The 25,766-nt window shown below is 35.2% G+C and overlaps 2 protein-coding genes and 1 long non-coding RNA gene across 3 annotated transcripts in view; all 3 read right to left on the bottom strand.

Moving 5' to 3' along the window:
- Nucleotides 1-1,667: 1,667 nt before the first annotated feature.
- On the bottom strand, nucleotides 1,668-4,052 carry LOC141353284 (C-X-C motif chemokine 3-like). Its single transcript, XM_073859748.1, has 4 exons — nucleotides 3,885-4,052; nucleotides 2,994-3,114; nucleotides 2,808-2,906; nucleotides 1,668-2,117 (listed from the first exon to the last, which is right to left on the bottom strand). Exons 1-4 carry the CDS (start codon nucleotides 3,949-3,951, stop codon nucleotides 2,054-2,056), a joined length of 351 nt encoding a protein of 116 aa, XP_073715849.1. The 5' UTR covers nucleotides 3,952-4,052; the 3' UTR covers nucleotides 1,668-2,053.
- Nucleotides 4,053-7,919: 3,867 nt separating this feature from the next.
- Nucleotides 7,920-9,888, bottom strand: cxcl18b (chemokine (C-X-C motif) ligand 18b). The gene is made up of 4 exons (XM_055204564.2): nucleotides 9,729-9,888; nucleotides 9,152-9,272; nucleotides 8,966-9,064; nucleotides 7,920-8,598 (listed from the first exon to the last, which is right to left on the bottom strand). The coding sequence occupies exons 1-4, from the start codon at nucleotides 9,793-9,795 to the stop codon at nucleotides 8,535-8,537; spliced, it is 351 nt and encodes a 116-aa protein (XP_055060539.1). The 5' UTR covers nucleotides 9,796-9,888; the 3' UTR covers nucleotides 7,920-8,534.
- A 7,469-nt stretch (nucleotides 9,889-17,357) lies between these two features.
- The window catches only part of LOC141358977 (uncharacterized), a 68,501-nt gene continuing 60,092 nt past the window's right edge, over nucleotides 17,358-25,766 (bottom strand). The window contains exon 3 of the long non-coding RNA XR_012365571.1: nucleotides 17,358-17,613. This is a non-coding gene — a long non-coding RNA (uncharacterized lncRNA). The remainder of the gene's footprint in view (nucleotides 17,614-25,766) is intronic.

The following is a 25,766-nucleotide window of genomic DNA, read 5'->3' as shown; positions in this document are numbered from 1 at the left end:
TAGCTGTGTCCCCTTTAGCCAGAACGCAGCACAGAATCTTTTCTGTTTTTACAAAAAAGTTCTTTGCAATGGACCAAGATTCTTTAGACTATAACAAGGTCAGAAAGACATTTTTAAGAAGCTTTGACTAAATGGCATTGAATTGAAGAAGCCCTTGTAGCACATTTAATTTTAAGTGTAGGCAGTATTGCAGTGACAGTGTATGTAATAAATAAAAGTATGATATTATTGGTTAAAATAAGATCCAAATAAAGAGTGTAAAGCTTTATATGATACCGACAGACAGAGGTGATTTTTCAAAATGTACAAAATGTTGTATGTATTATAGATGACCAGAAGGTGGGGCTCATGTAACATCTAAAGAGGTCTGAATGCAAAAAGGATATTTGTGATAGAATCAGTACCTTCCTCATATTTTCTCTTTTTTCTTTTTTGACTCTTAATTTAAAGGTGCAATGTATAATTTTTAGAAGGATCTCTTGACAGAAATGCAAAATAATATACAAAACTATATGATCGGGGTGTATAAAGACCTTTTTATAATGAACAGTTATGTTTTTATTATCTTAGAATGAGACGTTTTTATCTACATACACAGAGGGTCCCCTTATGTGGAAGTCGTCATTTTGTGCTGCCATGTTTCTACAGAAGCCCTTAATGGACAAACATTTTTTACTAAGTTGTCTCAGTCAATGACATGTTTTTCTGGTGGTGGCTACTGTAGCTTCTCTATGCTTTTCAAAAGCGAGGGGTGAGCAGTAGACTGAGCCGTTGGTTGTAATTCACAACCTCACCACTGGATGCCGCTAAAATTTACACACTGCACCTTTAACTCATTCACCGCCAGCCTTTTTGAGAAAAGTTGCCCACCTGCATTTTTGTGATTTTAACAAAATTTTCACAAAATACCTTGCAGGAAAAATGATCTTCTATAAGTATATAAACATACAAATTATATCAAATTAAAGAACAAACCCTCTGCTTTCAAACAAACAATAAACAAACAAACAAACAAACAAAATGGGGAAAAAACGTTTTATTATATTTACTTTTTCTACTTAATTTAACCACTGAAATATGGATATTTCTCTTCAAAAATACAACATTTTGAGCAAAATGCTTAAAAAATTGCGTTTTTGTAAAGGAATTTATGTTAGAGATCAGACTCAGAATGACTATCAAACATAAAGGCAGTTAAAATAAATCATTAAATCTTTTTAAACTCCGTTTTTGATAAATTTTGGCCATCTAGTGGATAAAAGCGGTATTACACTTTCACTTTGAAATTCGTCCAGAAAGGCATATTTATTAGTTAAATATGAACTCATAAATGACGAGATAACTCGTCAATGGCGGTGAATGAGTTAATAGTTATTTATATAAATATTAAACATATATACACTTTTTTTAAATAAAGAAGAAAATATAAACATGTTTGACATCATTTTAAAAACTTTATCACAAAAATACAAAAAGTACAAAACTACAAAAGGTAATAAAAGTTTTGTTAAGTAACTTGAAAATGTCTTTTATGTAACATGTTAATAAATTGTATTAATTTAACATACACAGATCACACACACAAATAGTTCCTTCAAGTGACATACAGCACAACATCTCCATAATGTGCATATTCTCTCGGAAAAAAAGGTACAAAAGTTGTACCCTTTATATGTAACATTTAGCTACAGATATATAACTTTGAGGTACAACTATATGTAATAATATGCGAAAGTGTTTGAAAAGATACCGCCCCAGTGTTACTCAATTTATTCTGAGAGTGTAAAATAAGTTAAATAAATACTTAAATAAATACTAATGAGTTCATTTAAATACTGTTTGGCATTCTGTATTGGGACACATTCAGTAGTGCTTGTGAATCCTATAAAAACATCTACGTCTAACTGTCAATGGCTGTGTTCCAGGTGTCTCCCGTGATTTCTCATCATCTGCACAGGGCCAACCCTTTAATCCCAGGATGGTGGAGTGCAGCAGGCCATGTGAAATCCATGTGCAAGATTTCTGGAATTTCCAGCTATCCAGCTCCGTACTTTCATTTTTGGTTTGGGAAACACTCAGAGATCTTAACCACATCCCTGGTGCTGTTTGTGTTTACCCTGCAAAGTTGACCAAAAAGAGAGCAAACATTAATATTTATATTACAGATCAGCATTCATTAAATGCTTTATAGGCTATATGTGACCCTGGCTGTGAAAACCCACCTAAAGTAATTTTTGGTGATTTACTGTTGTTTACATAAATTCATCATATTACATATTGTAAAGAACATTCAGTAAAAATAAACCCTTTATATCTTTAATATTGCAGGTCACATCAAACTCTTTAGCATGGATATCAGATACATACAGACACATCAGATATATAAGTTTAATCAACTTGAATTTACAATCAGGAATTGCTATAAATTATAAAAATAAAGTTGAAATAACTTATGCTAATTTAACTTATTTCTTATTTTTATTTATAGCAACTTCTCACTAGTCAGGAAAGTTGAAATGAATTGTAAATTCAAGTTGACTTAAAAATGAAGTGCAACAATGAGTTGAAAAAGTCAAAAAAAAAATACAAATTCTAATGGCTTAAAAATTACAAATAATAAAACAGCTGTTTAACATTAAAACCATTACAGATTTATTTTATGTACACTTTCGGAAAAAAAAGGTACAAAAGCTATCACTGGGATGGTACCTTTTAAAAAGGTTTTAATGACCATTCTTACAATAATAGATATTTGTGTATTAGAATAAGCTAGTAGTAAGTTTGTAAATGATTAAAAATGTCAGTACCTGTTCCAGCACATCTGCAGGTTAGCAGCTTGTTTGGTTTCTGGACTCAGACAACGCTGCTGTACTGCAGTCTTGGTATTTTCTGGTTTTAGTGTTAATCTGTAAATATTGAAACATATCATGTTAATGATAAAATAGAATTTAAACTGCTTTGAGCATAATTCATTATGATATCGTGTTACTTACATGATCTCAGTATTTTTGCATTGCGTTCTTTGCGGGGTAATCGAAAACTCCATGATTTTTTGTCTTGGCACATTTCTCTTCAAAGTATTCAGGCACCAGCATCTGTCATGTATTGGTTGAGCTAACACATGGTGAGAAGAATAAAAAATATATAATACGAGTCGATGAAAGATTCATAAAAAAATGTTAGGCTGTGACAAAAAACACTTCAAATATTTAGTGATTATGTTTAAAAATAAATTTTGTAAAATTTCTATTTGTTATGTCAATTTATCACAAGTCAAAACTTAAAATAGTTGGTTGAACTGACTTGCAAAGCCAAGTTGTTTTAACTTCATGCTGCATAGTAAAAAAGTTTGTTCAACTTAAAAAGTTAATTCAATTGGTAACACCTAAAAAAGGTAATTTTATTCAACTTTAATTTCACTTAGGTGAAACATTTAAATGAAAATTTAAGTTGAATAAACTTACATTCCCTTGGTGTTACCAATTGAAGCAACTCCCCAAGTCGATCCAACTCTTCACCCTTTTACACACTGTAAAAAATACTTTGCTGCCTTACATTTTTTTGTTAAATCAACTCAGATCCACAAGTCATGTCAACAGAGATGAGTTGTCATAACTTATAAAATAAAAAACTTTTTATAAGTTATAACAACTCACCTGTAGGTATAACAACTCATCTCTAGTCAATATAAATAATAGTAAGTTAAAACGACTTGTAAATCCAAGTTGATTCAACAAAAACTTTTAAGGCTGCAAAGTATTTTTACAGTGCAGTGTTGGCTAATGTTTAAAAAGCTGTACATACATCTAAGTACCTGGCAACAGAAGTTAACAAAGTCAAAGTTTGTTTACGACACCACAGTAAAACTTTCATTGTTGACTTACCTCCACTTAGCTGAATGCACACAACAGCGAGCTGCAGGAGAACGAGAGCTTTGAGGAAAAATCCCATAGTAAATGTCCAAGTGAAATCAATAGGTTGCAATGTTGGGCTTTCACCTTAGGTTGTTGCCTTGGCTTTAGAGAGAGCTTGGAGCTTAAAGTGAAAGTAGTGAATGAGACCCCATGCTTTATATCCCAGAGCTAGCTAGAGGAATTCCCAATCCCCCCTCGGCATTTCCCAACAATCCAGTATTTCTCTGCAATGGAATTTCCCCAAAGAAAATGTTTTGCACTTATATTTTTAAGTTTAATCAACTTGGAATTACACGTCATTTCAACTTATTGGCTAGTGATGAGTGGCTGTAACGTATAAAATAAAGTTATAGTATAAAGAGATAACTAATGTACATTCAACTTGATTGAATAAGTTACGGCAGTGGTTCTTAAACTTTTTGGCATTTGGCCCCCCTTGTGTATACAGTATGGGGCCCCCCAAAAGAAAATGTATGACATAAAACAGTCCAAAAATTTACATTTTAATTAAACAAAACATATTCAATTATACAATGTGGTGCTGTTGCACTGTAAAAAATACTTTGCTGCCTTAAAAGTTTTTGTTGAATCAACTTGGATTTACAAGTAATTTTAACTTACTATTATTTATATTGACTAGAGATGAGTTGTTATAACTACAGGTGAGTTGTTATAACTTATAAAATTAAGTTGACTTTTCTCAAATATATTTTATAAGTTGTGACAACTCATCTCTGTTGACATGACTTGTAAATCTGGGTTGATTTAACAAAAAAATTTAAGGCAGCAGTATTTTTACAGTGTGGTTAGTAGCATTATTTTTTCTGAAGATTTATTACATATAATTAATGATAAATTCATGTATTTTGTAAAATGTTATTTAACTGGGGGCCCCTGGCACAATCTCATGGGCCCAGTTTGAGAACCACTGAGTTACAGCAACTTATCACTTGTCAAGATAGTTGAAATAACTTGGAAATCCTTGTTGATGAAACTTAACAATGTTAGTTCAAAAATGATTTTTTTTACACTGTAGGCTGTGAAAACATGTAGCCTGCACGGGTTCCCTGATTAGAAAGTACCTGTTTTCGCGGATTGCTATAGGCTGTATCATGTACAGCAGGTCTGAATTACCAATCTCATGATGCAAGATTTAAGCAGAGAAGATCATGTTTAGCAGTTTATTGCTAAGAAGTATGACGTTATTGGCTTGAAATAAGAGCCAAGAACGCTGTATATGATACAGACAGAGGTCTTTGTTAAACTTTACATTATAGATCAGTGATTCTCAAACTGGGGGTCGTGAGATTGTCACAGGGAGCCCCACTGCCCTACAAAGCGAAAGCGCAGTAACTACGCATTTGGTCAAAATTGAGTTAAGGGTTAAAATGGGCTTTGTGAGATCTGTTGTGTCTTGTGACAAAGTCTCCTGGTTAAATTTTGTCCCAATTCAGAGAAATGTGTGTGCCAAAATTGCAGTAACATGTTTGACTGGCTGGTGTAAAAAACTTTAAAGCCATTTTTCTTAGTTTCAGTGTTTGCGTAGATACTGCACTTAGCCTTTGGAGGGCAGCCCAGTTTTAAGTTTTATTATGTTTCATGCCCATTTTTTTTTGGGGGGGGGGGGCACGACGGGATGCACCCAGGGGCGTCATGCACCAATTTTTTTAAGGGGGCACAGTGTGTACAGTTCAAAGAAATTTGTGTATACACAGACATCAAACGAATATAGAGCTTTCATTCTTTCTTTTTCGTTTTGTTTCATTTTATGTTTTGTTTTCTCATTGTTTTTTCCTATTTTTTAGTTTTTTTTGTGCATACACAGACATCAAACGAATATAGAGCTTTCAGTCTTTCTTTTTCGTTTCGTTTCATTTTATGTTTTGTTTTCTCATTGTTTTCTCCTTTTTTTTTTACCTTTTTTTGTGCACACACAGACATCAAACGAATATAGAGCTTTCAGGCTTTCAGTTTTGTTTTCTCATTGTTTTTTCCTATTTTTTTTACCGTTGTCGCTTGGGGTTGGGGCTAGAATCACTTTCGGTTACATTTTTAGACATCCAAACCCAAACCCCAAATCTAACCCCAACCAACAATGATTTAAAAATAGGAAAAAACAATGAGAAAACAACACAAAAAATGACGAAAAACTATTTACAGAAATTTTTGCAAGTGAAAAAATGTATCCCATTTTTGGTGACACGTGAGATCATGTTGGAAGCATGGATGCACTTTTTGGCTTGAAAGTCATGGTCCATGTTTTCTACTGATATAAAGCTCGGAAGCTCCAGGACATTCCCTAAAATAGCTCACATTGTATTTGTCTGAAAGACGATGGACAGATGTATCTCAGATGGCTTGAGGGTGAGTAAATCATGGGGTAATTTAAATTTTTTGCTGAACTTTCACTTTAAGGATCTTTGTAAAATAATTACTTTCTTCATATTTTCTCATCTTTCTTTTAGTTACATCTATTTAATAGTTCATTATAGGGATGCACGATATATCGGCTGACATATTGTTATCGGCCGATAACTGCTTATTTTTAATATTATCGGTTATCGGTCTGATAGCAAAATTAGGCCGATAAATGAAAGCCGATAAATGATGGATTATTTTGGTTTGTTGAACCACTTCACTTGCTCATTGCTGGCCATGTGGAGTATTGATTGGTGCTTTCTGTGACATAGCATGAAGATAACACGTGTTGCGGGCTTAAGAAGAGTATGCTAGTCTAGCGCAAAGACAAAAAAGGTCTGGGAGTTTTTCATTGCGAAAATAATATGAATATTTATCGGCCTATATATATATATATATAAATATAAAGAGTTATCAGTTATCGGTATCGCCCAAAAATTTCCATATCAGTACATCCCTAGTTCATTATAATAAACATACAGTACTGTGCAAAAGTCTTAGACCACTATGCCAGAATTAGATTAGTTGTTTTTGCCATGTTATAGTGATTATATATAATTGTTTCTCAGTCTCTTTAATAGATTACATACAGAAATACAAGAAATGTGTATATATAGTATTAAAAACTGTTTAGAAATTTAAACTGATGTGTCAAGTTTCCACTTGAGCAATAGGGATCTCTTAAACCTAAATAAAATTAAATCCTAATTTCTAGTTTTAAAGAGATTATTTTTATTTAATTCTGCTCAAAAAACGGTTATGATGTGTTTAGTGCCAACACTCAAAAAAATTAACTTTCGCCTTTGCCAGTTTTACTTAATCCTTTCATATTGTGATTACTTAAAAAATTAATTTAACAACGTGAACTTAATTTAATGGAGTTTATTCAACAAAAAGGTGTGTCTTGTCAGCTTTACTTAAAAATTAATTGTTCAGCCAACATAACAGTTTTGTGTAAAATTAACAGATTAATAAAACCAGTACAGACTGGCATCTCATTGGCTAATGATGTTGCAGTGTATTATGGGTAATTGTTATTGTTCTGGCACCCTCTTGCAGAAGTGTAGCACCATTAGATAGGTACCTGTGGCCAACTATGAGTGAATTAACTTGTTCTGATATATTATTAGAACAAAAACAAACAAATAAATGGTTGAAATGTAACATTTCATTTAAAATATATTTGTGATGTACTTGATAAGTTATAATTAAGAGGCTTATATGATTAGTTGTATTAAGCAGCTGCACTATGATTGATTGATTTAGTGTTAAGGAGTTATTAGATAAAAGGGGTGGAGTTTATAAAATGGCATTATTCAAATTTTTGTCATCATTAATACAAATTTTTATGTACAATCAACTCAACCGTTGTTTGTTAAGTTTACTTAATCTTCTTTTGTTAAATGAACTTAATTATTGTTCGTTGAGTTTACTTAACAAATTATGTGGAACCTGTTGACAAAATATTTTTAAGTAAATCCAACATTTAATTTTTTTTGAGTGAAGAGAGGTCACACAAAACACAGACGATGCCTAAAGAAGACATTTAGTCCTGAAAAATTATTTATTTATTATTTTGTACCTGTATTTTCTTTTAAATAAAAAGATTGAAAAATAAATATGCAAGACATTAAAACTTCTAAAACAACAAGTCTGGTGGTGGTGGTCTAAGACTTTTGCACAGTCTTGTATATGTACACATATTTTCTCAAATAAAAAGGATAATGTTGGACATAATTTTATACATTTTATTACAAACAGTACAAAACTATACAAAAGGTAATAAAGATTTTGTTAGATAACTTGAAATGTCTTTTATCTTAATGAAATATATTCATTGAACACAATAAACAGGCACACAAACGGTTCCTTAAAGTGACATTCGTATATCTCCACACAGTGTACAAAAAATAAGTTAATTAATACTTAAATACTAATAAGTTCATTTAAATGCTGCTTGGAATTCTGTAGCATTGGGACCCATTCGGTAGTGCTTGGTTTAAACAGTGAATCCTACGAAAACATCTGGTCTGACCATCATTGGCCGTGTGCCAGTTGTCTTCAGCTCTCCCATGATTTCCCATCAGCTGCACAAGGCCTCCCCCTTTAATCCCAGTATGGTGCAGTGCAAGCAGGCCATGTGACGGGATGAAATTCCATCTGCAAGATTTCTGGAATTTCCAGATTTTATTCTCTGTCCTTTCATTTCTGATGTGAGAAACACTCGGAGATCTTAACCACATCCCTGGTGCTGTTTGCATTCACCCTGCAAGTTGAAAAAAGAATGAAAATTTTAATATTTTTATTGCACTTATTAAAAGCTTTATGTGACCCTGGCTGTGAAAATCCAGCTTAAGATTTTTTTACTGTTGTCTACATAAATTCATCCTATTACATAATGTAAAGAACAATAAACTTTAATGTTACAAATGCAAATGCAAAAACGAATTCTAATTGTTTCCAAATTACAAAGAAATAAAACATTAGCTGTTAACCATTAAAACCATTACAGATATGATGGATTTTTGTCACTGTTCTTGCGCTAATAGATATCTGTGTATTAGAATAAGCTAATATACAAGCAAATTGATGAAATACCAGCATAAGTTTTAAAACAATAAAAATGTCAGTACCTGTTCCAGCACATCTGCAGGTTAGCAGCTTGTTTGGTCTCTGGACTCAGACAACGCTGCTGTACCTCACTCACTGTATTTTCTGGTTTTAGTGTTAATCTGTAAATATTGAAACATATCATGTTAATGATAAAATAGAATTTAAACTGCTTTGAGTATAATTCATTATGATATCGTGTTACTTACATGATCTCAGTATTTTCGCACTGCGTTCTTTGCGGGGAAATCGAAAACTCCACGATTTTTTCTCTTGGCACATTTCTCTTCAAAGTATTCAGGCACCAGCATCTGTCACGGATTGGATGACCTAACACATGGTAAGAAGAATAAAAATATATAATACGAGTTGATGGAAGATTCATCAAAAATAACTGTTAAAATAAAACTTTAAATATTTAGTGATTATGTTTAAAAAATACATTGTAAAATTTCAACTTGTTATGTCAACTTCTCACAAGTCAAAACTTAAAATAGTAGGTTGAATTGACTTGCAAAACCAAGTTGTTTTAACTTCATGCTGCATAGTGAACTACACTGTAAAAAGTTGGTAACACCTAAAAAAAACTTTAATTTCACTTTAGGTGAACATTTAAGTGAAATTTTAAGATGAATAAACTTACATTCTTTAGGTGTTACCTTTTCACCCTTTTACAGTGTTGGCTAATGTTTAAAAAGCTGTACACACATCTAAGTATCTGGCAACAGCAGTTAACAAAGTCAAAGTTTGTTTTCGACACCAGTAAAACTTTCATTGTTGACTTACCTCCACTTAGCTGAATGCACACGACAGCGAGCTGCAGGAGAACGAGAGCTTTAAGAAAAAATCCCATAGTGAATGTCTGATAGGTTGCAATACAGGACTTTCAGTTCGAGTCGTTGCTTCGGCTTTAGAGAGAGCTTGGAGCTTAAAGTGAAAGTAGGGAGTGAGACTCCTTGCTTTATATGCTAGAGGAGTCCCAAGTCCGCCCCTCTGCATTTCCCAGCAATCATTATTCTCTCTAGTGGAAATTCCAAATTCATTGGGTGGGAGGGAGTCAATGAGTGAAAGTGGGAGGAAGGGGGCAAAAAATGTAGTTCCAGAGAAATGCAAGAAAAAATGAATGAAGACTCATACTGTAACTACATGTGTGGTAAAAGTGAAATTTGACCCAAAGAATTGTTTATAAAGGTGCAAACCGGTCTGAACTGTATTGTGTCAATAAACCCAAAGTTCTATTTCATGTAAACTGTCTGGTTTTACTTATAAACATTTATGCAGACGCTTTTATCCAAAGTGACTTTCATTGCATTCATTGTAATACAATGTGTGCTCCCTGATTCAAGCCCATTGCCGTACCAACAGAGCTACAGGAACGTCCACCTGATCTCACGAATTTCATGTATTATCCCCTTCTGACATCACAAGGGGAGCCAAATTTCAATGAGCTATTTTTTCAAATGCTTTGGTTTACCAAAACTAAGTTACTGGGTTGATCTTTTACACATTTTCTAGGTTGATAGCAGCACTGGGGACCCAATTATAGCACTTAACTCTTTCACCGCCAGCGTTTTTTTAAAAAGTTGCCAGCCAGCGCCAGCGTTTTTCATGATTTTCACCAAAGTTTAATGCCTTTCAGAAAATGTTCTTCTTTAAATATATAAACATACAATATACCAAATGAAAGAACAGACCCTCTGCTTTCAAACAAAAAAAAATGTTTCATCCTGCCTTCAGTGGTTCTTTTGTAATCAGCTTTTGAATATGGGTAGGTTTCTGCAAAAACACCACATTTTGAGCAAAAAGCTGAGATAATTCCATGTTTGTGACGGACTTTTCATAGAGATCCCATTCAGAGCGATCTTTAAACCAGACACGGACATGCAGCCGCTTGTCAAAGGGCAATACTTCCGGGTTTAAAAAGTTGCGGATAATAGCGGTATTGCGGAAAGACGGAAAATCTCGTCATTGGCGGGGAAGCGTTTTCTCTTAATTGACGAGATATCTCGTCAATGGCGGTGAAAGAGTTAAACACAGAAAAAGTCAGATTATCATGATGTGTCCCCTTTAATACAGCTTAGAAAACTCGTAAAATACATACAAATTCTCGTAAAATCAGAATGGATTAAAACAACACAAATGCAGATAAAGTGAAGCTATTCCAAACCAATTCCAACTAATTCCAAAGCAATCATGCATATTTTACATCATGCATTTTTCCGTGGCATTCTCACGGATCTCCGCACTCTTCCGTGGCCCTACCACGGACTTTCTTTTCCGTGGCATTCTCACGGATTGGTTACTCAACTGTTTTGTCTTATTTTCTTACCATTGTCGCTTCGGTCCAGGGTTAGATTTACATAAAATGACTACCCAACTCTATCCCCAACGCCATGCGGCAATTGTTTGAAGTTTAGAAAATATAAAAGAATACGTCCGGAAAAAAAACAATACTTAAAGTGACATACTAACGCAAACACCAAATCTAACCCTAAACCGAAGCGACAATGGTTTGAAAATAGAAAAAAAGCAGTTGAGTAACCAATCCGTGAGAATTGAAAGTCGAAAAATGCGAAGATCCATGAGAATGCACAGAAAAATTTGCAAAAATTCTGTGACTATCCCACGGAACTTTGTGAGATCATGTTGAACATAATCCTGAATATAATGTTGATTTGGCCTGAATAAACAAATGTATTCAAGCTGTACATGTTTAAACATGCACCCTGCATGCGTTCCCTGGTGAGAAAGTACCTGAATCTTTGGATTTTGTAGGTTATGTCTGAATTACCCAAGCACATGATGCAAGACTTAAGTAGAGGAGATAATGTTTAGCATTTTATTGATGTGTCAGAACATGTGCTCACTGTGACTGCTAAATCACGAGTCAAGACAGATAATAAAATCTCAGCAAAACTGAAGAAATGACCTTTATGGCTGGTTTTTCAATTAATGCGAAAGTTAATCCACTTGAGTTTCCATTATGGGGCGGTTTCCCAGACAGGGCTTTAGTCACAGACTAAAATGCATGTTTGAGCTGCCTTCATTTAAAAACACATTGTACAGACATATTCTAACATATATCAGTGCACACTAAAACCACTTAAACGAATAGTCCATTTTCTTAAAAGAAAAATCCAGATAATTTACTCACCACCATGTCATCCAAAATGTTGATGTCTTTCTTTGTTCAGTCAAGAAGAAATTATGTTTTTTGAGGAAAACATTGCAGGATTTTTCTAATTTTAATGGACTTTAATAGACACCGACAATAAATACTTAACTCAACACTTAACAGTTTTTTTCAACGGAGTCTAGCAAAACGATTGTCATTTTTGACAAGAAAAGTGACAAATGTACACTTTTGAACCACAACTTCTCGTCTAGATCCGGTCGTGATGCGCCAGCGTGACCCCACGCAATACGTCAAGAGGTCACAGAGGACGAACGCGAAACTCTGCCCCAGTGTTTACAAGGGTGTTGAAAGAGGGCCGTTCCTACGTTGTTGTATGTGGAATGATACTAATTAATGTCTTTGTGTCAGTTTATTGTTTAAAATGGTCCGCAAATGTGCGTTTTATATATGTAACACGTGACCTCCCTACGTCACTACGCATTTACGTTAGGTCGCGCTGGACCGGACCTAGACGAAAAGTTGCTGTTTAAAAGAGCATATTTTTTATTTTTCTTGTCAAAAATGACAATCGTTTCGCTAGATAAGACTCTTATGCCTCGTTTGGGATTGTTTGTGGTCCTTTGAAACTCCGTTGAAAAAAACTGTTAAGTGTTGAGTTAAGTATTAATTGTTGGTGTCTATTAATGAGAAAAATCCTTCAATGTGTTCCTCAAAAAACATAATTTCTTCTCGACTGAACGAGGAGGGACATCGGCATTTTGGATGACATGGTGGTGAGTAGATTGTCTGGATTTTTCCTTTAAGAAAATTGACTATTCCTTTAAATGTCCTAATATAACTAAGGCCGTGTCCTGAAGTAATCTGAACCCTGTTTGAGAAACTCCCCCATACACATTTTTTCTCATAACATTCCCGCTTAAGGATGCTTAAATCCTGCTCAGACGGATGTACAGTAACCATCACAGGAGTCTAGAATTTGTTTTTTACTTCATTGTTTTCCAGTGAATGACTAAAAGTTGTAGACTATTGCTGCTAGACTCTTGGGATATTTTTGGGGAAATACACGCAGATGTTGTTCTAGATAAAATAATCTACAAACAATTGCATTATAGTCATAACTTTCTTTTGTGGGGCAGAATGAAAATTCCCCTCTCATTCATGTGACGATAAAGCTTGATGAGTAATTTGTTTTGACTTGGTTTTAAAAATTGTGTCCCGGGTTGAGATCAAACAATGCTATCTCATAACAATTCATACATATTTTACAAGGTGGCTCTTTTGTACGACCACATTCGAACTTGTAAATATGTACGAATTCTCGTAAGATCAGGATGGATTAAAAGAACAAATAGATTTGTAGATAAAGTCCATTTCAAATCAATGCAAACTCATGGCATGTGTATTTTAAGAGGTGGCTAATTTGTATTAATTTGTATGACCGCTTGCGTTTTTGTATGATTTGCTTTTGGTGATGTTGGGGTTAAGGGTCAGGTTACAAGTGAAAGTTGGATCTACTGTAGGGGAGAGTGTGGTGAGTTGTGCCAGTTTTTACTTAAAGTGACTTTAAACTGAGGCCAAGATAGTAATGGTTCCAACTACAATATAAACATATATTTCAGGATGTGGTGTATCACTTTTCGTGCGGGGTAAGTTGTGCCTTCGGAGAGAATGCATTGAGTAAAACAGTATATTTTGATCTCAGAAACTGTAATGCTTTAAAAAAGCTAAATTCAATACAAAATTACTCATTTAAGGTTTATTTAAAGTTATTTTACAACATAAAAGGTCAATTTTCTACAAGCCTATTACGCCTATAACTGTTCAGACACAACAATTAAAGAAACATGATCATAGAAATTTTACTTTGAAAGGCAAAAAAACATTTTTTTTTTTTTACTTAAATGTGCTTACCTCTTATGCAATAAGGCTCTCTTTTTTGCAGGATGAGTGAAATGACTGAATCATCAAAAATGTGTGGACACATGACTGATTTCTTCAATGGTTTCCTAGAAACGGGGTGGCACAACTTCCCCACTGGCACAAATCACCCCACTTTCACCTACTTACATTTGTTCAATTGGTAACACTTAAATTAAATTTTGTCAAATTGTATTTTTCCGTTAAAGTGAGAAAACTGAAGGTGAAAAAACTTTTTTAAAAATTGGTAGTAATTTTTCAAGCTTTGGCAGCTTAAATTAAAGAAAAATTTTAAGAGAAAATGTAATTAGAAAAAAGTAGATGTTATCAATTGATGTTAATGCATTTTTTAACTTTTAACAGTAGGGGTGGGGGTTCATTCATTGTATTCTTTCAAAATTCACTTTGTACGAATCAAAGGGGACATTTCACAATTTTAAGATGTTAAATAAATCTTTGGTGTCCCCAGAGTATGTATGTGAAGTTTTACCTCAAATTATCATATAGATAATTTATTATAACATGTTAAAATTGCCGCTTTGTATAGGTGTGCGTGTGTCCTTAAAAATGCAAATGAGTTAATCTCTGCACTAAATGGCAGTGCTGTGGTTTAATAGTGCAGATAAAGGGGCTGTATCATCCCCTTCTGACATCACAAGGGGAGACAAATTTCAGCTTGCACAGAATGGTTTACCAAAACTAAGTTACTGGGTTGATCTTTTTACATTTTCTAGGTTGATAGAAGCACTGGGGACCCAATTATAGCACTTAAACATAAAAAGTCAGATTTTCATTATATGTCCCCTTTAATACAATTCAGAAAACTCGTAAAATACGTACACATTTTCCTAAAATCAGGATGGATTAAAACAACACATAGAAATGCAGATAAAGTGAAGCTATTCCAAACCAATTCCAACTAATTCCAAAGCAATCATGCATATTTTACATCATGCAAATTAGGTGGCTAATTCGTATTAATTTTGTACGACGGCATGCGTTTTTGTACAGTTTGCTTTTGCAAAGGGGGTAAGGGGTAAGGTTTAATTTTTTTTCTTTTTTACTTTGTACAAATTTATGCAAATTAGCCAACTTGTAAAATATCGTCATGATCCCAGTCTGTCTGCCTGCCTGCCTATTTTTCCTTTGTTTTCTCCCATCATGTCCCTATGGACGGCCAGGTTTTGTAATCATCGTCACCTGCCAGGCATTGCCGTCATCAGCTCCATTATATAAGTTCTCCTGTCTTCTACTGACTTTATCCCATATTCTTTATTATCATGTAGGGTGGTTTTATTCTTAGTCATTGTTGATAAAGTTAATCGGATTCTCTTTTGTCTCCTCCCAGCATGCACCTTGACAAATACGTACGTCGTGACTTCAGGCTGCACAAATTGTGCTTGTTTATATTCATTTTTACAAATATCTAATTTTTAAAATAAAATAATACATAACACATATGAAGGGCGTGCTAATATAAAATGAAGATTTATATGATGAAAATTAGAAGCAGGAAATTGCCTAACACTGGTATGGAGAGATGAACTCATCCAGCTTCCCTTATTTTGAGTTCGACAGAAATCCCCTTGCAGTAACACTGTTGCACAAACATTCAGAAAAGCGAAATGGAAAAACAGCTTTCCAGCCAAAATGGAAAGTTGTGTAAAAAAAACTTGAATGTCTTGTATTTAGGTCAGTTGATCGGTCAATCTTTCCCAATGTTCTTGATATACTAATTCACAGCTGCATGATTGGAGTAAGAAAAATGTTCTCTGCAAAGCAAACCAGCCCAAACTCGGCTTATTGCGAAATAACTTGCTTATCTAACTGTTCTGTGCTACTTTTTCATGCATTTAATGTGCAAACTTTAACGTTTTTTTAAAGAAAATTATAGAGTGAAATGTTTACTGTATTGATTTATTTATGTATATAGAGTACACAGCTCTTAGTTAATTACAGTGCGTTAGCAATGTGTATTACAAGAATTGAACCCATTAGGTTGTGCAAGCTTTGTAAAACTGGCAAAGTGACAACATTCCTATTTTGTAGAGTAAGGCATGAACACTGAATCTGAGAACAGGGACCACTTAGAGGAAAGCGAAACTTAACTGTCTCGTTTTTACATAGGGGGCAAAGTTAGGGGCTTAATTCTTTTCTTCTGTTGCTTATTTAAAGGATAATTATGGTATTTAACACTTTTAGTATCATTTCTGGTTTATTTTGGATGAACTACAGTTCGTTTAACAGCATCTCTTGACTGCAGAATGGAAGTCAAGGGCCATGCACAAACATGTCATTAAAACAACACTTAACATTCATTTTCAAAACTGTGCTACTCACCGAGTGGTTCGTGGTGTTCGTTAATGATTAAAAACAAATATATCGGCGCAATGTATGATTTCAATCATTGTTATTTGCTATAGTGGAACTATTTTTTCAGATACCTTACAACCGCGTATATACTTCCGCTCTATATTTAAGTCTGAAGCGTTAGCACACTCCCGACCACTTGATGGCGACAACCACTTTGCCGTACAAGGACGGAAGTACAGTTGCTCTGCTCACGCTAGCCTTCTGAGAGAAACCAAACGAAAAAACTACAACCACATGTAAACAGACCCCTTTTCCGTTTCCGGCGGCGGAGTGATATATCAGCAAGCAATGAGTCTTCCAAGAGAAGTCAATGGAATTTTACAAAAATGGCAAATAAAACACGACAGAAACTGTATTTCGCTACACTACTTGTTTTTAATCATCAACGAACACCACGAATCACTCGGTGAGTAGCACAGTTATGAAAATGAACGTTAAGTGTTGTTTTAATGACATGTTTGTGCATGGCCATTGACTTCCATTCTGAAGCAGTCAAGAGACGCTGTTAAACGAGTCAAAAAGTCAAGACATGACCCATTGTCAAAATTTCAGTGTCCATCACTGTAGTTCATCCAAAACAAACCAGAAATGAGACTCAAAGTGTTAAATACCGCAATTATCCATTAAGAAGATAAACACGTATTATTTTATATTCACAAATAAAGATACCGGTAATAAAAATTTATAAACCAGTGTCTTTACTAGTGATGTAGTACTCGACTCGTTCCTTAAAGACTCGGACCACATGAGAGAAGGAATCGTAATTTCAGACTGAGACCTCAAGACCAGCATGCAATGTTGATGGGCATTATTTGAGAATGACTTCCCATGGTGCAATGCAAAGATACTACCATCAGAGCCGTTTATTTATCTCTAGAAAAATAGGCAGATGATGAAGCATGAGGTAGGGATTTTTATGATAGTAAAAGCATAGTCCATAGACTGCTCCTCTAAACAATTCCCAATCTAGCCTAGTCTGTAGGCCTAACTGTTGATTATTAACTGGAGTGATATTAAATCATGAATATGAAAACTGACATGTTTTTATGGTCTTGGTCTCGACTCAGTCTTGACTCCTAAATGACTCGGTCTCGTCCCGGACTTACTTCCTCAAAGACTCGGTCTTGACTCGGACTCGACTCTATTTGAAACCAACGGACTCAGTCTGGATCCTTCAAAGACTTGGTCTTGACTCGGACTCGGCATAGGCGGTCTCGTACCAATCACTAGTCTTTACATGCAGGTCTGCAGAAAAACAATCAAAATTTTTAATACAATATTTACCTAAGGCTCACCTGTGCTACAAAATAATGCTCCTCACAATTTAGCCCAACCTTCACTCTCTTACTTAGCTTTAACTATTAAAGGGGCCACAAGACTTTTTAAGATGTCAAATAAATCTTTGGTGTCCCCAGAGCACATATGTGAAGTTTTAGATTAAATACCATATAGATAATTAATTATAGAATGTTAAAATTGCCACTTTGTAGGTGTGTGCAAAAATGTGCCGTTTTGGGTGTGTCCTTTTAAATGCAAATTAAATTCAAACACTGATCACAATGATTTGTTGCAATTAAACCTCAATTGTGCTTTTCTCTGCACGAAATGGCAGTGCTGTGGTTGGATAGGGCAGATTAAGGGGTGGTATTCTTATAATAAGAGCTCCTTATGACATCATAAGGAGAGTCAAATTTTAACTACCTATTTTTTCATGTGCTTTCAGAGAATGCTTTACCAAAATTAAGTTACTGGGTTGATTTTTTTCACATTTTCTAGGTGGATAGAAGCACTGGGGACGCAATCATAGCACTTAAACATGGAAAAAGTCAGATTTTCATGCCATGGCCCCTTTAAGTGAGGACTGTAACTGGTCAGGGATTTTATTCACAGTGCCTTTAAATCCTTTGCATTGAGCAACTAAAAATAAAAGCATTGACCTGGCTTTGCACTATAAGTATGTATTGGTTTGGTCAGCTATTGTATTATATTATAAACGTAACAATCTGCTGGTAACACAAAGGTGCAGTTTCTCAGACAGGTCTTATCCTAGTCCCAGACTAGTGCATGTTTAAGCTGCCTTCATTTAAAAACATCTTGCACTGACGTATCTCAAAATATATCAGTGCCATTCTTGTGTCTCAATATGCACACTAGTATTTTTTGTAAGGTTTGTTTGTAAAACTTCTTAATTGTCCTAATATAACTAAGGCCTGGATTAATCTAAACCCTGTCCAGGAAACTGCCCCAAAGGGTTTAAGATCCAAATGCAGTGTTTATTAAGGAGGTAATCCAGAATCAAAGTCAAGCAAACAGGCAGAGGTCCAAACACAAAAGTAAGCAATCCAAACAATCAGGCATGAATCAAGGGGGAAAACCATAAAAGCAAACGGGTCAGATAATAAACCAGAAAAAAATGCTAAGAATTGTAGTGTAACAATTATTTGCCAAGAAGGACTGTATGAGTAACAGGTGAATATTAAACAATAATGAGTCAAGCAAAGGGTTATGGGTAATGTAGTGCTAAAATAAAACCTTTGGTGGAAAACAGAAGGGACATTGGAGATGGTGACCGGTGTTGGGGGTAACGTATTAAAAGTAATGTGCATTATGTAATAATATAACTTTTCTGAAGTAACAAGTAAAGTAACACATTACTTTATAAATGTACACATTAATATTTGTTACTTTTTCAAAAAAGTAATGCAAGTTACTTTTTTACTTTAATTTGATTTAAAAAAAAATATGTACTGAATTGAACTAAACGTAGTCATGTCTTGCACTCTATGCGTACACACCTGTGTGGGAAAAGTTTGAGTCATAAACTGAGATGGCAGGCCAGAGCTTGACATTTTTGTGATGAAATATGCAACTTTTGAATGCTGAACTTTTTAGTCATGAAAAACACCTGCAAGGCTTGAAAGAGATCAAGCCTCAGACAAGAAAAAGTAACGCAAAAGTAACTAAAAAGTAACGTAAGCATTGCCTTCTATAAAACGTAACTAAGTACCCAACCCAGTCTCACGGGAAGTCGTGTTATAGTAACGAAAAATTTGATTAATTTATTCGTGTTTGATGACACGAATTTCCGCTGTTTTTCGTGTCTCTGGCTACACATCCTCACGCGGAGGGTATACCTTTCGCGTCATTTTTTGACGAACTGGGGACTTCAATACTATTACGTCCGTTGCATTCTCTTTCCTATTTTCTTAACATTTTCGCGTCGGTTTAGGGTTAGATTACGCAAAATTAAACAGTGTACGCGAAATTAAACAGTTGTCACCTGGCGTTGGGGTTAGAGTAAGGTACGACAGTTGTCACCTGGCGTAGGGGTTAGAGTTAGGTTTGGGTAGGGATGTCATTATGTAAATCTAACCCTAAACCGACGCGAAAATGGTAAGAAAATAGGAAAGAGAATGCAACGGACGTAATAGTATTGAAGTCCCCAGTTCGTCAAAATATGACGCGAAAGGTATACCCTCCGCGTAACATATTGACGCATGGTCAAGTGCGTCAAATATTGACGCCATGGGGATGAGGGTGGGTTGGTCTCTGGAGACGAATGTCTTTTTCGTCCTTACCAGCACGAATTTCTATCAATGGCTGTTCGTGTCTGTGGCACGACTTTCTTTATCGTGTCATTTTATATTTTGTTTTCTCATCATTGTTTCCTATTTTTAAATCATTGTCGCTTGGGGGTTAGATCCGGGGTTTGCGTTAGAATGTTATTTTTTGCATTGGTTTCTACATGTTTTTCGTCCACTTTTAAAACTATTCTCGCCCGGAGTTGGGGTTAGAGCTGGGGTTTGGGTTAGTAAGTCGCAGAAAGTGATTCTAACCCAAACCCTAAGCGACAATGGTCAAAAAAATAGGAAACAACAATGAGAAAACAAAATATAAAAAATGACACGATAAAGAAAGTCGTGGCACAGACACGAACAGCCATTGATAGAAATTCGTGCTGGGAAGGACAAAAAGACATTCGTCTCCAGAGACACGAAAAACAGCGGTAATTCGTGTCAGCAAACACCAATAAACTAATAAAAAACTTTGTCACTACAACACGACTTGCCGTGAGACTGGGTTGAAGTACCACAATTAGTTACCTTTCTAGAAGTAACTTAGTATTGTAATGCTTTACTTTTAAAAGTAACTTTCCCCAACACTGATTGTGACAATACACCTGTAATGACACGAACTGCGCGGAAGCAAATGCAGGTGAAAACAACAATGTTTATTAAAATAAACAAAGAGAGATGACCGATTAAATGATGAGACAGGAAATGTCCGGTGTTGTTGGCAATGGTGGCGAGGACTACGGTGGTAAGTTGGTGGCGATGTTTATTCAGTGCGGCGTTGGTGGAGTGGTGAGCAGTGGTAAAGATCCAAGCTGTACACGGGAACATCCACACGAAGACGACGACGGAGACGACGACGGAGACGACGACGGAGACGACGACGGAGACGACGACGGAGACGACGACGGAGACGACGACGGAGACGACGACGACGACGACGGCAACTAGCTGCCAAGACGAAGACAATAAACAATCCAACAGAAGACACGTAATCCACACTGAGAGACACGACGATCCACACAACACGGGAACCAAACAAAGCGTGAGAATCTGGCAGGGAACAGAGAGTCATGTGAGGAGGAGATGCAATGCTGATCAGCTGGAGCGAGACAATCAACACACAGGTGAGCCGAATCACTCTAATGAGCACATGGAAGAGAGGTAAGCAAACAAACACAAACACACACACACCACACGGAGGAAACAATGGATTTCCTACCGTGACAACACCTCTCTTGCTCTACTTAAAGGATAATTCCGGTATTTAACACTTTGAGTCTCATTTCTGGTTTGTTTTGGATGAACTACAATGATCGTTTAGAAGCTTAGACTCGTTGCTTCAGAATGGAAGTCAATGACCATGCACAAACATGTCAACACTTAACGTTCATTTTCAAAACTGTGCTACTCACCAAGTGGTTCATTTAGAAGAGACGCTTCTAAATGAGTCGAAAAGTCAAGACACGACCCATTGTCAAAATTTCTGTGTCCATCACTGTAGTTCATCCAAAACAAACCAGAAATGAGACTCAAAGTGTTAAATACCGGAATTATCCTTTAAAATGGTATCTACCTTTCATCTGCTCTAATTCCCTATATAGAGGACTTATATAATTATCGTTTTGCATATTTATTTACATATTTGTTGTATAATCTGTTCTGCTCTGCCTTCATACACCCAAATGGAGCATTGTGCAATACAAGAAGTACAGTATTGGTATTCATTACTCTTGAATTTCCACATATTGATTCAGAGTGTCTGCTTGAATGTGAGCCATCTCTTTTTAATCATCTAGACGCTTTCCCACAGCAGTTGCTCGATAAAAGACATGTGACTGTCTTCTTTTCCCTCAGGGTTACATTAACTGACACGTGCAGAACAGGTAACAACTCAAGTGTGGCTTTTGGTAATAAAAAAAAGATTTTTTACTCATGTGAGACATTAGACGTTTTACTGTACCACTGAAAAGAACTAAACATGAATGCAAAACAAAATCATACATGTAAATGCACATATGCCATCATGCTATAAAATGATGCATGCATATTCCATAGGACAACAGTTAACTCAATTTTCAGTGCCTTGCCGTGTGCCTTTTGTTATTAAAGTAGGAAAATAAGAATTTAAAAGATCATAGTTGACAATTCTGTCATTATTTACTCTCATTACAAACCTACCTTTGTTCTAATGAACAGCAAGGCAGATATTTTAAGAAATGTTTGTAACCAAATGTATTCACATCTGTACCTAAATGGTACATATTAGGATATTTTTAAATGGCACTTTAAAATTTTTGGTCTGACTGCACTGTAAAAAAAAATTCGGTAGAAATTAAAGTATTACTGCGTATTACTGGCAACTAGCTGCCAGTAACTTACTGTACACTGTAAAAAATCAGTAGAAATTAGAATGTTATTGCAGCTGGGTTGCCGGTAATTTACCGTAGATTTAAATTTATATTATTTACTGGCAAGATAAATTTTATAAATTTTAAATATAAACAAGTCTTTATATTTACAGAATAAAACTATACAATAACAGCCTCATGCAAAGCATTCTGGAAACCAGAAATCATCATCAACTTTTTTCTGTTTTTTGCTTCAGATTTTGTTTCCCAGAATGTTTTGCTTGATGCTGTTTATTTTTTTTTTTTGTCTGTAAAGACAAAGACTTGTAAATGTTAAATGTTCATTTAACTTTGAACAAACTGTTGCCAGTAAATAACATCAATTTAAATCTACGGTAAATTACCGGCAACCCAGCTGCAATTTCTACTGATTTTTTTTTTACAGTGTAGATTTTACATTTATGTTATTTACTGGCAACAGTTTGTTCAAAGTTAAATGAACATGAAACATTTTCAGTCTTTATCTTCTACGGTAATTTTTTGGCAACCAGCTGCATAATTACAGCTAATTTTGACAGTGTGTATAAGAAGGTAGTTGAAGATTGAAGTAAAAAAAAATGACTAAAAAAGGCAGAAATAAACAGAATTAGTCATTCAGTTACTGGATTAGATCAGAACTCTTGTCATAAGTGAAAGTGAACAGAAGAAACATAAAGAAACGGGATGAGGCATTATTTGGGAAGCTTCATTAGGCCTCAGACAGACTACAACATCTGCTGTCACATTTTCCTGAACTGGGATAAGTAATATGAAGCCTGGTATGTACATCTGATGTAACTCTACATGCATAGAGCGTAAGACTTCTTACAGTATCTTTGCTTGGTTCTGGTAAAGCAGAACACGTCATAAGCTGAAGTGGAGTTTAAAGGATTCTGCTGAAAATCAGCAGCAAAATGACAAGTATGTCTAGAACCTTCATTTTCAAAATCAGTAAATGAGAAATAGCCTGTTGGCTTCCATCAAGAATATTAAAGTACAATTTGTAAAATATTTGTTGTAAATTATTTAAAAACCACTAGGCCAATGTTATATATTTTGTCATTTCAACTACTTGTAAATTATGAGAAAATTGCCATTCAAAACAGTGACACGGGGCAGTGCAGTTGCCTGTCAATGACATTAATATCAACATATTCTCCAACCCATACAACTGTTTTGGTCGTTTGTCCAGTCCCTCAAATACGACCAAAAGAGGCGTTTACTAAATTAACGCCACTACCGGCCACAGGTAAAACTTTATACACTGAAAAAAAGATTCATTCAATTTACTCAATTTTTTTTAAGGCAAGTGGTTGCAATCAATTTTTTAAGCTACATTTAAACAAAAAAGATTAGTAAAGTAAAATAAATTTTTTGTTTAAATGTAGCTTAAATAAACCGACCGCAACCACTTACCTCAAAAATTGAGTTAACTGAATGAATCATTTTTATCAGTGACATGCATGTGGATATGATTTTTAGATTAAACTGCCAGGATTTATTGTATTTATATTACACATTACACTATTCAGGCATTTTGAGCAAATAACGTACGCATTTATTTATTATATGATATAAAACACAACATACAAAACAGCCACAATTTTTTTCAAAAAGTACTTAAAATATTCCAAGTGTACCGAGGGCCAAACGATCGATTTATATGAAGGAAAGACGCAAAACTGATCACAATTCACGGTAGATATCAGTTCCTGTGTTACTGATTCAAAAACTGCCACCAGAAGAAGCGATTACTGTGGGTTTACACTAAACGCGAAGCGTGCAATCGCATCGCATTGCTCTGCTCGCTTTAAATTACTCGCGGGATTTAACTTCGTGTCATGCGAATTTTTCGCTCGGGTTGAATATTTTCAACTTGGGCGAAGACGCGTTTGAGGCGAAATAGTGTGTGTTTTAACGGCAAAAGCGCTGCCCATATCGCATCATTCGCATCGCGAGGACGCGTCTGATCGCGTCTTTGCATTGACTTCATGCAAATAATCTACTCACGCAAATCGTTGAACTCGCATCTGGTGTAAACCCACAGTTATACATCATCCTAGAATGTGAAATAGCATTGGCTATCGTGTGTCTCATAGAGAAAGAGCGCAGTTATGCAAATATGAAAACCAGACCCACCGGGGGGAAAACAATCCAACCGTCTCCATTGACTTTGTATTGCGAGAACCCGGCTCCTTGTCATTTCTGGCTTATAACAAAAAAACAGAATAATATCTAAAAGCTGCTGTGTGACAATATGTACAGCTAACAAGCCAAAAAACCCAGAAATAAGTTTTTATAAGCTGTCGCGCCGTAAAACCCAACATTTAAGGAGAAAAAAAGTGGATCGCCGACTACGTTTCCCCCTAGTGGGCACAGTTCTACTAATATAGGAGTACTATGAAAAGTTGCCTGTTTCCACTTTTGTGTCTTTAAACGTGGGGTCGAAAAACATATTTCTGTTTTTTTGGCCTGTTAGCTGTACATCCTGTCACACAGCAGCTTTTAGGCATTATTCTGTTTTTTGTCATAAGCCCGAAATGACAAGGAGGCGGCTTCTCGCAATACAAAGTCAATGGAGACGGATGGATTGTTTTTCCCCCGGTAAGTGTGTTTTTCAGATTATGACTCGCTGCACTCTGTCTTTATAAACGATTGCATCGTTACGTTAGCTATGAAACTAAAGCGCTATTGGCTGTCGTGAGCGACCGCACCATGATCTAATGTTCCGGTTTATATTTGAATGAGACTGTTTGTGTTGCGTTCATGGATTTCTTCATATAAAGTGATCGTATGGCTTCAGTTCAAAAGGTTTGCAATGCGAATTGTTTGTAATGCTTTTATACTGCTGTTTTTTGGTCAATTTATGCAATAAACACCTGTGACTGTACTTTTGTTAACGTGTTGTGTTTTATATATGGTGTTGTATATGGTTTTATATTTAGATGCTCCAAAATATCTTTAAAACCATAAATGTTTATGAAACCATTTCTACATTTACAAAATAAAATGCATCTTAATCTGATGTATAATAAGGCAAAGAACCTTAAAACGTAACCACAGATCGTATAAGCTTTGGCCGCTAGAGGGCACTACGTCCTTATATGTCGTACTATGGTGCTTGCACAAACAAACTATTAGGTCGTTATTTTTGGAGGACAGTCTGGTTAATATCCACGTTACCCTTTGTTACCGCCTTTACTGACATAAAAACCACATGACAACAGTGACGTGGATAAATGCGAAGGTAATAGCGTCTGTCGGGACACTCACTTGTTTATGGTAAGTTTGTTGATCTGAACACTTAATTCTGTGCTGTGTTAACACACCATCTATGACTAACAATTGCATTTTGAACATTACATAAAACCTTACATATTGAAATAAAACGATGTTATCAAACACAACATTTATAAAACTTGATTACCTCATGTGT

The sequence above is a fragment of the Misgurnus anguillicaudatus genome, chromosome 3 (genome assembly GCF_027580225.2).
Source record: "Misgurnus anguillicaudatus chromosome 3, ASM2758022v2, whole genome shotgun sequence".
Lineage (NCBI taxonomy): Eukaryota > Metazoa > Chordata > Actinopteri > Cypriniformes > Cobitidae > Misgurnus > Misgurnus anguillicaudatus.
Note: the sequence above shows the minus strand (reverse complement) of the source record. Positions and strands in the feature narration are given on the sequence as shown.

Bases quoted from the DNA above. Each gene is read 5' to 3' on its own strand.
- cxcl18b (XM_055204564.2), bottom strand. From the start codon at position 9,795: ATGGGATTTTTTCTTAAAGCTCTCGTTCTCCTGCAGCTCGCTGTCGTG. The intron at 9,273-9,728 runs GTAAGTCAACAA...ACCATGTGTTAG, and splicing joins GTGCATTCAGCTAAGTGGAG to GTCATCCAATCCGTGACAGA. The intron at 9,065-9,151 runs GTAAGTAACACG...CAATATTTACAG, and splicing joins TGCGAAAATACTGAGATCAT to ATTAACACTAAAACCAGAAA.
- LOC141353284 (XM_073859748.1), bottom strand. From the start codon at position 3,951: ATGGGATTTTTCCTCAAAGCTCTCGTTCTCCTGCAGCTCGCTGTTGTG. The intron at 2,907-2,993 runs GTAAGTAACACG...CAATATTTACAG, and splicing joins TGCAAAAATACTGAGATCAT to ATTAACACTAAAACCAGAAA. The intron at 2,118-2,807 runs GTACTGACATTT...TCAACTTTGCAG, and splicing joins CTGCAGATGTGCTGGAACAG to GGTAAACACAAACAGCACCA.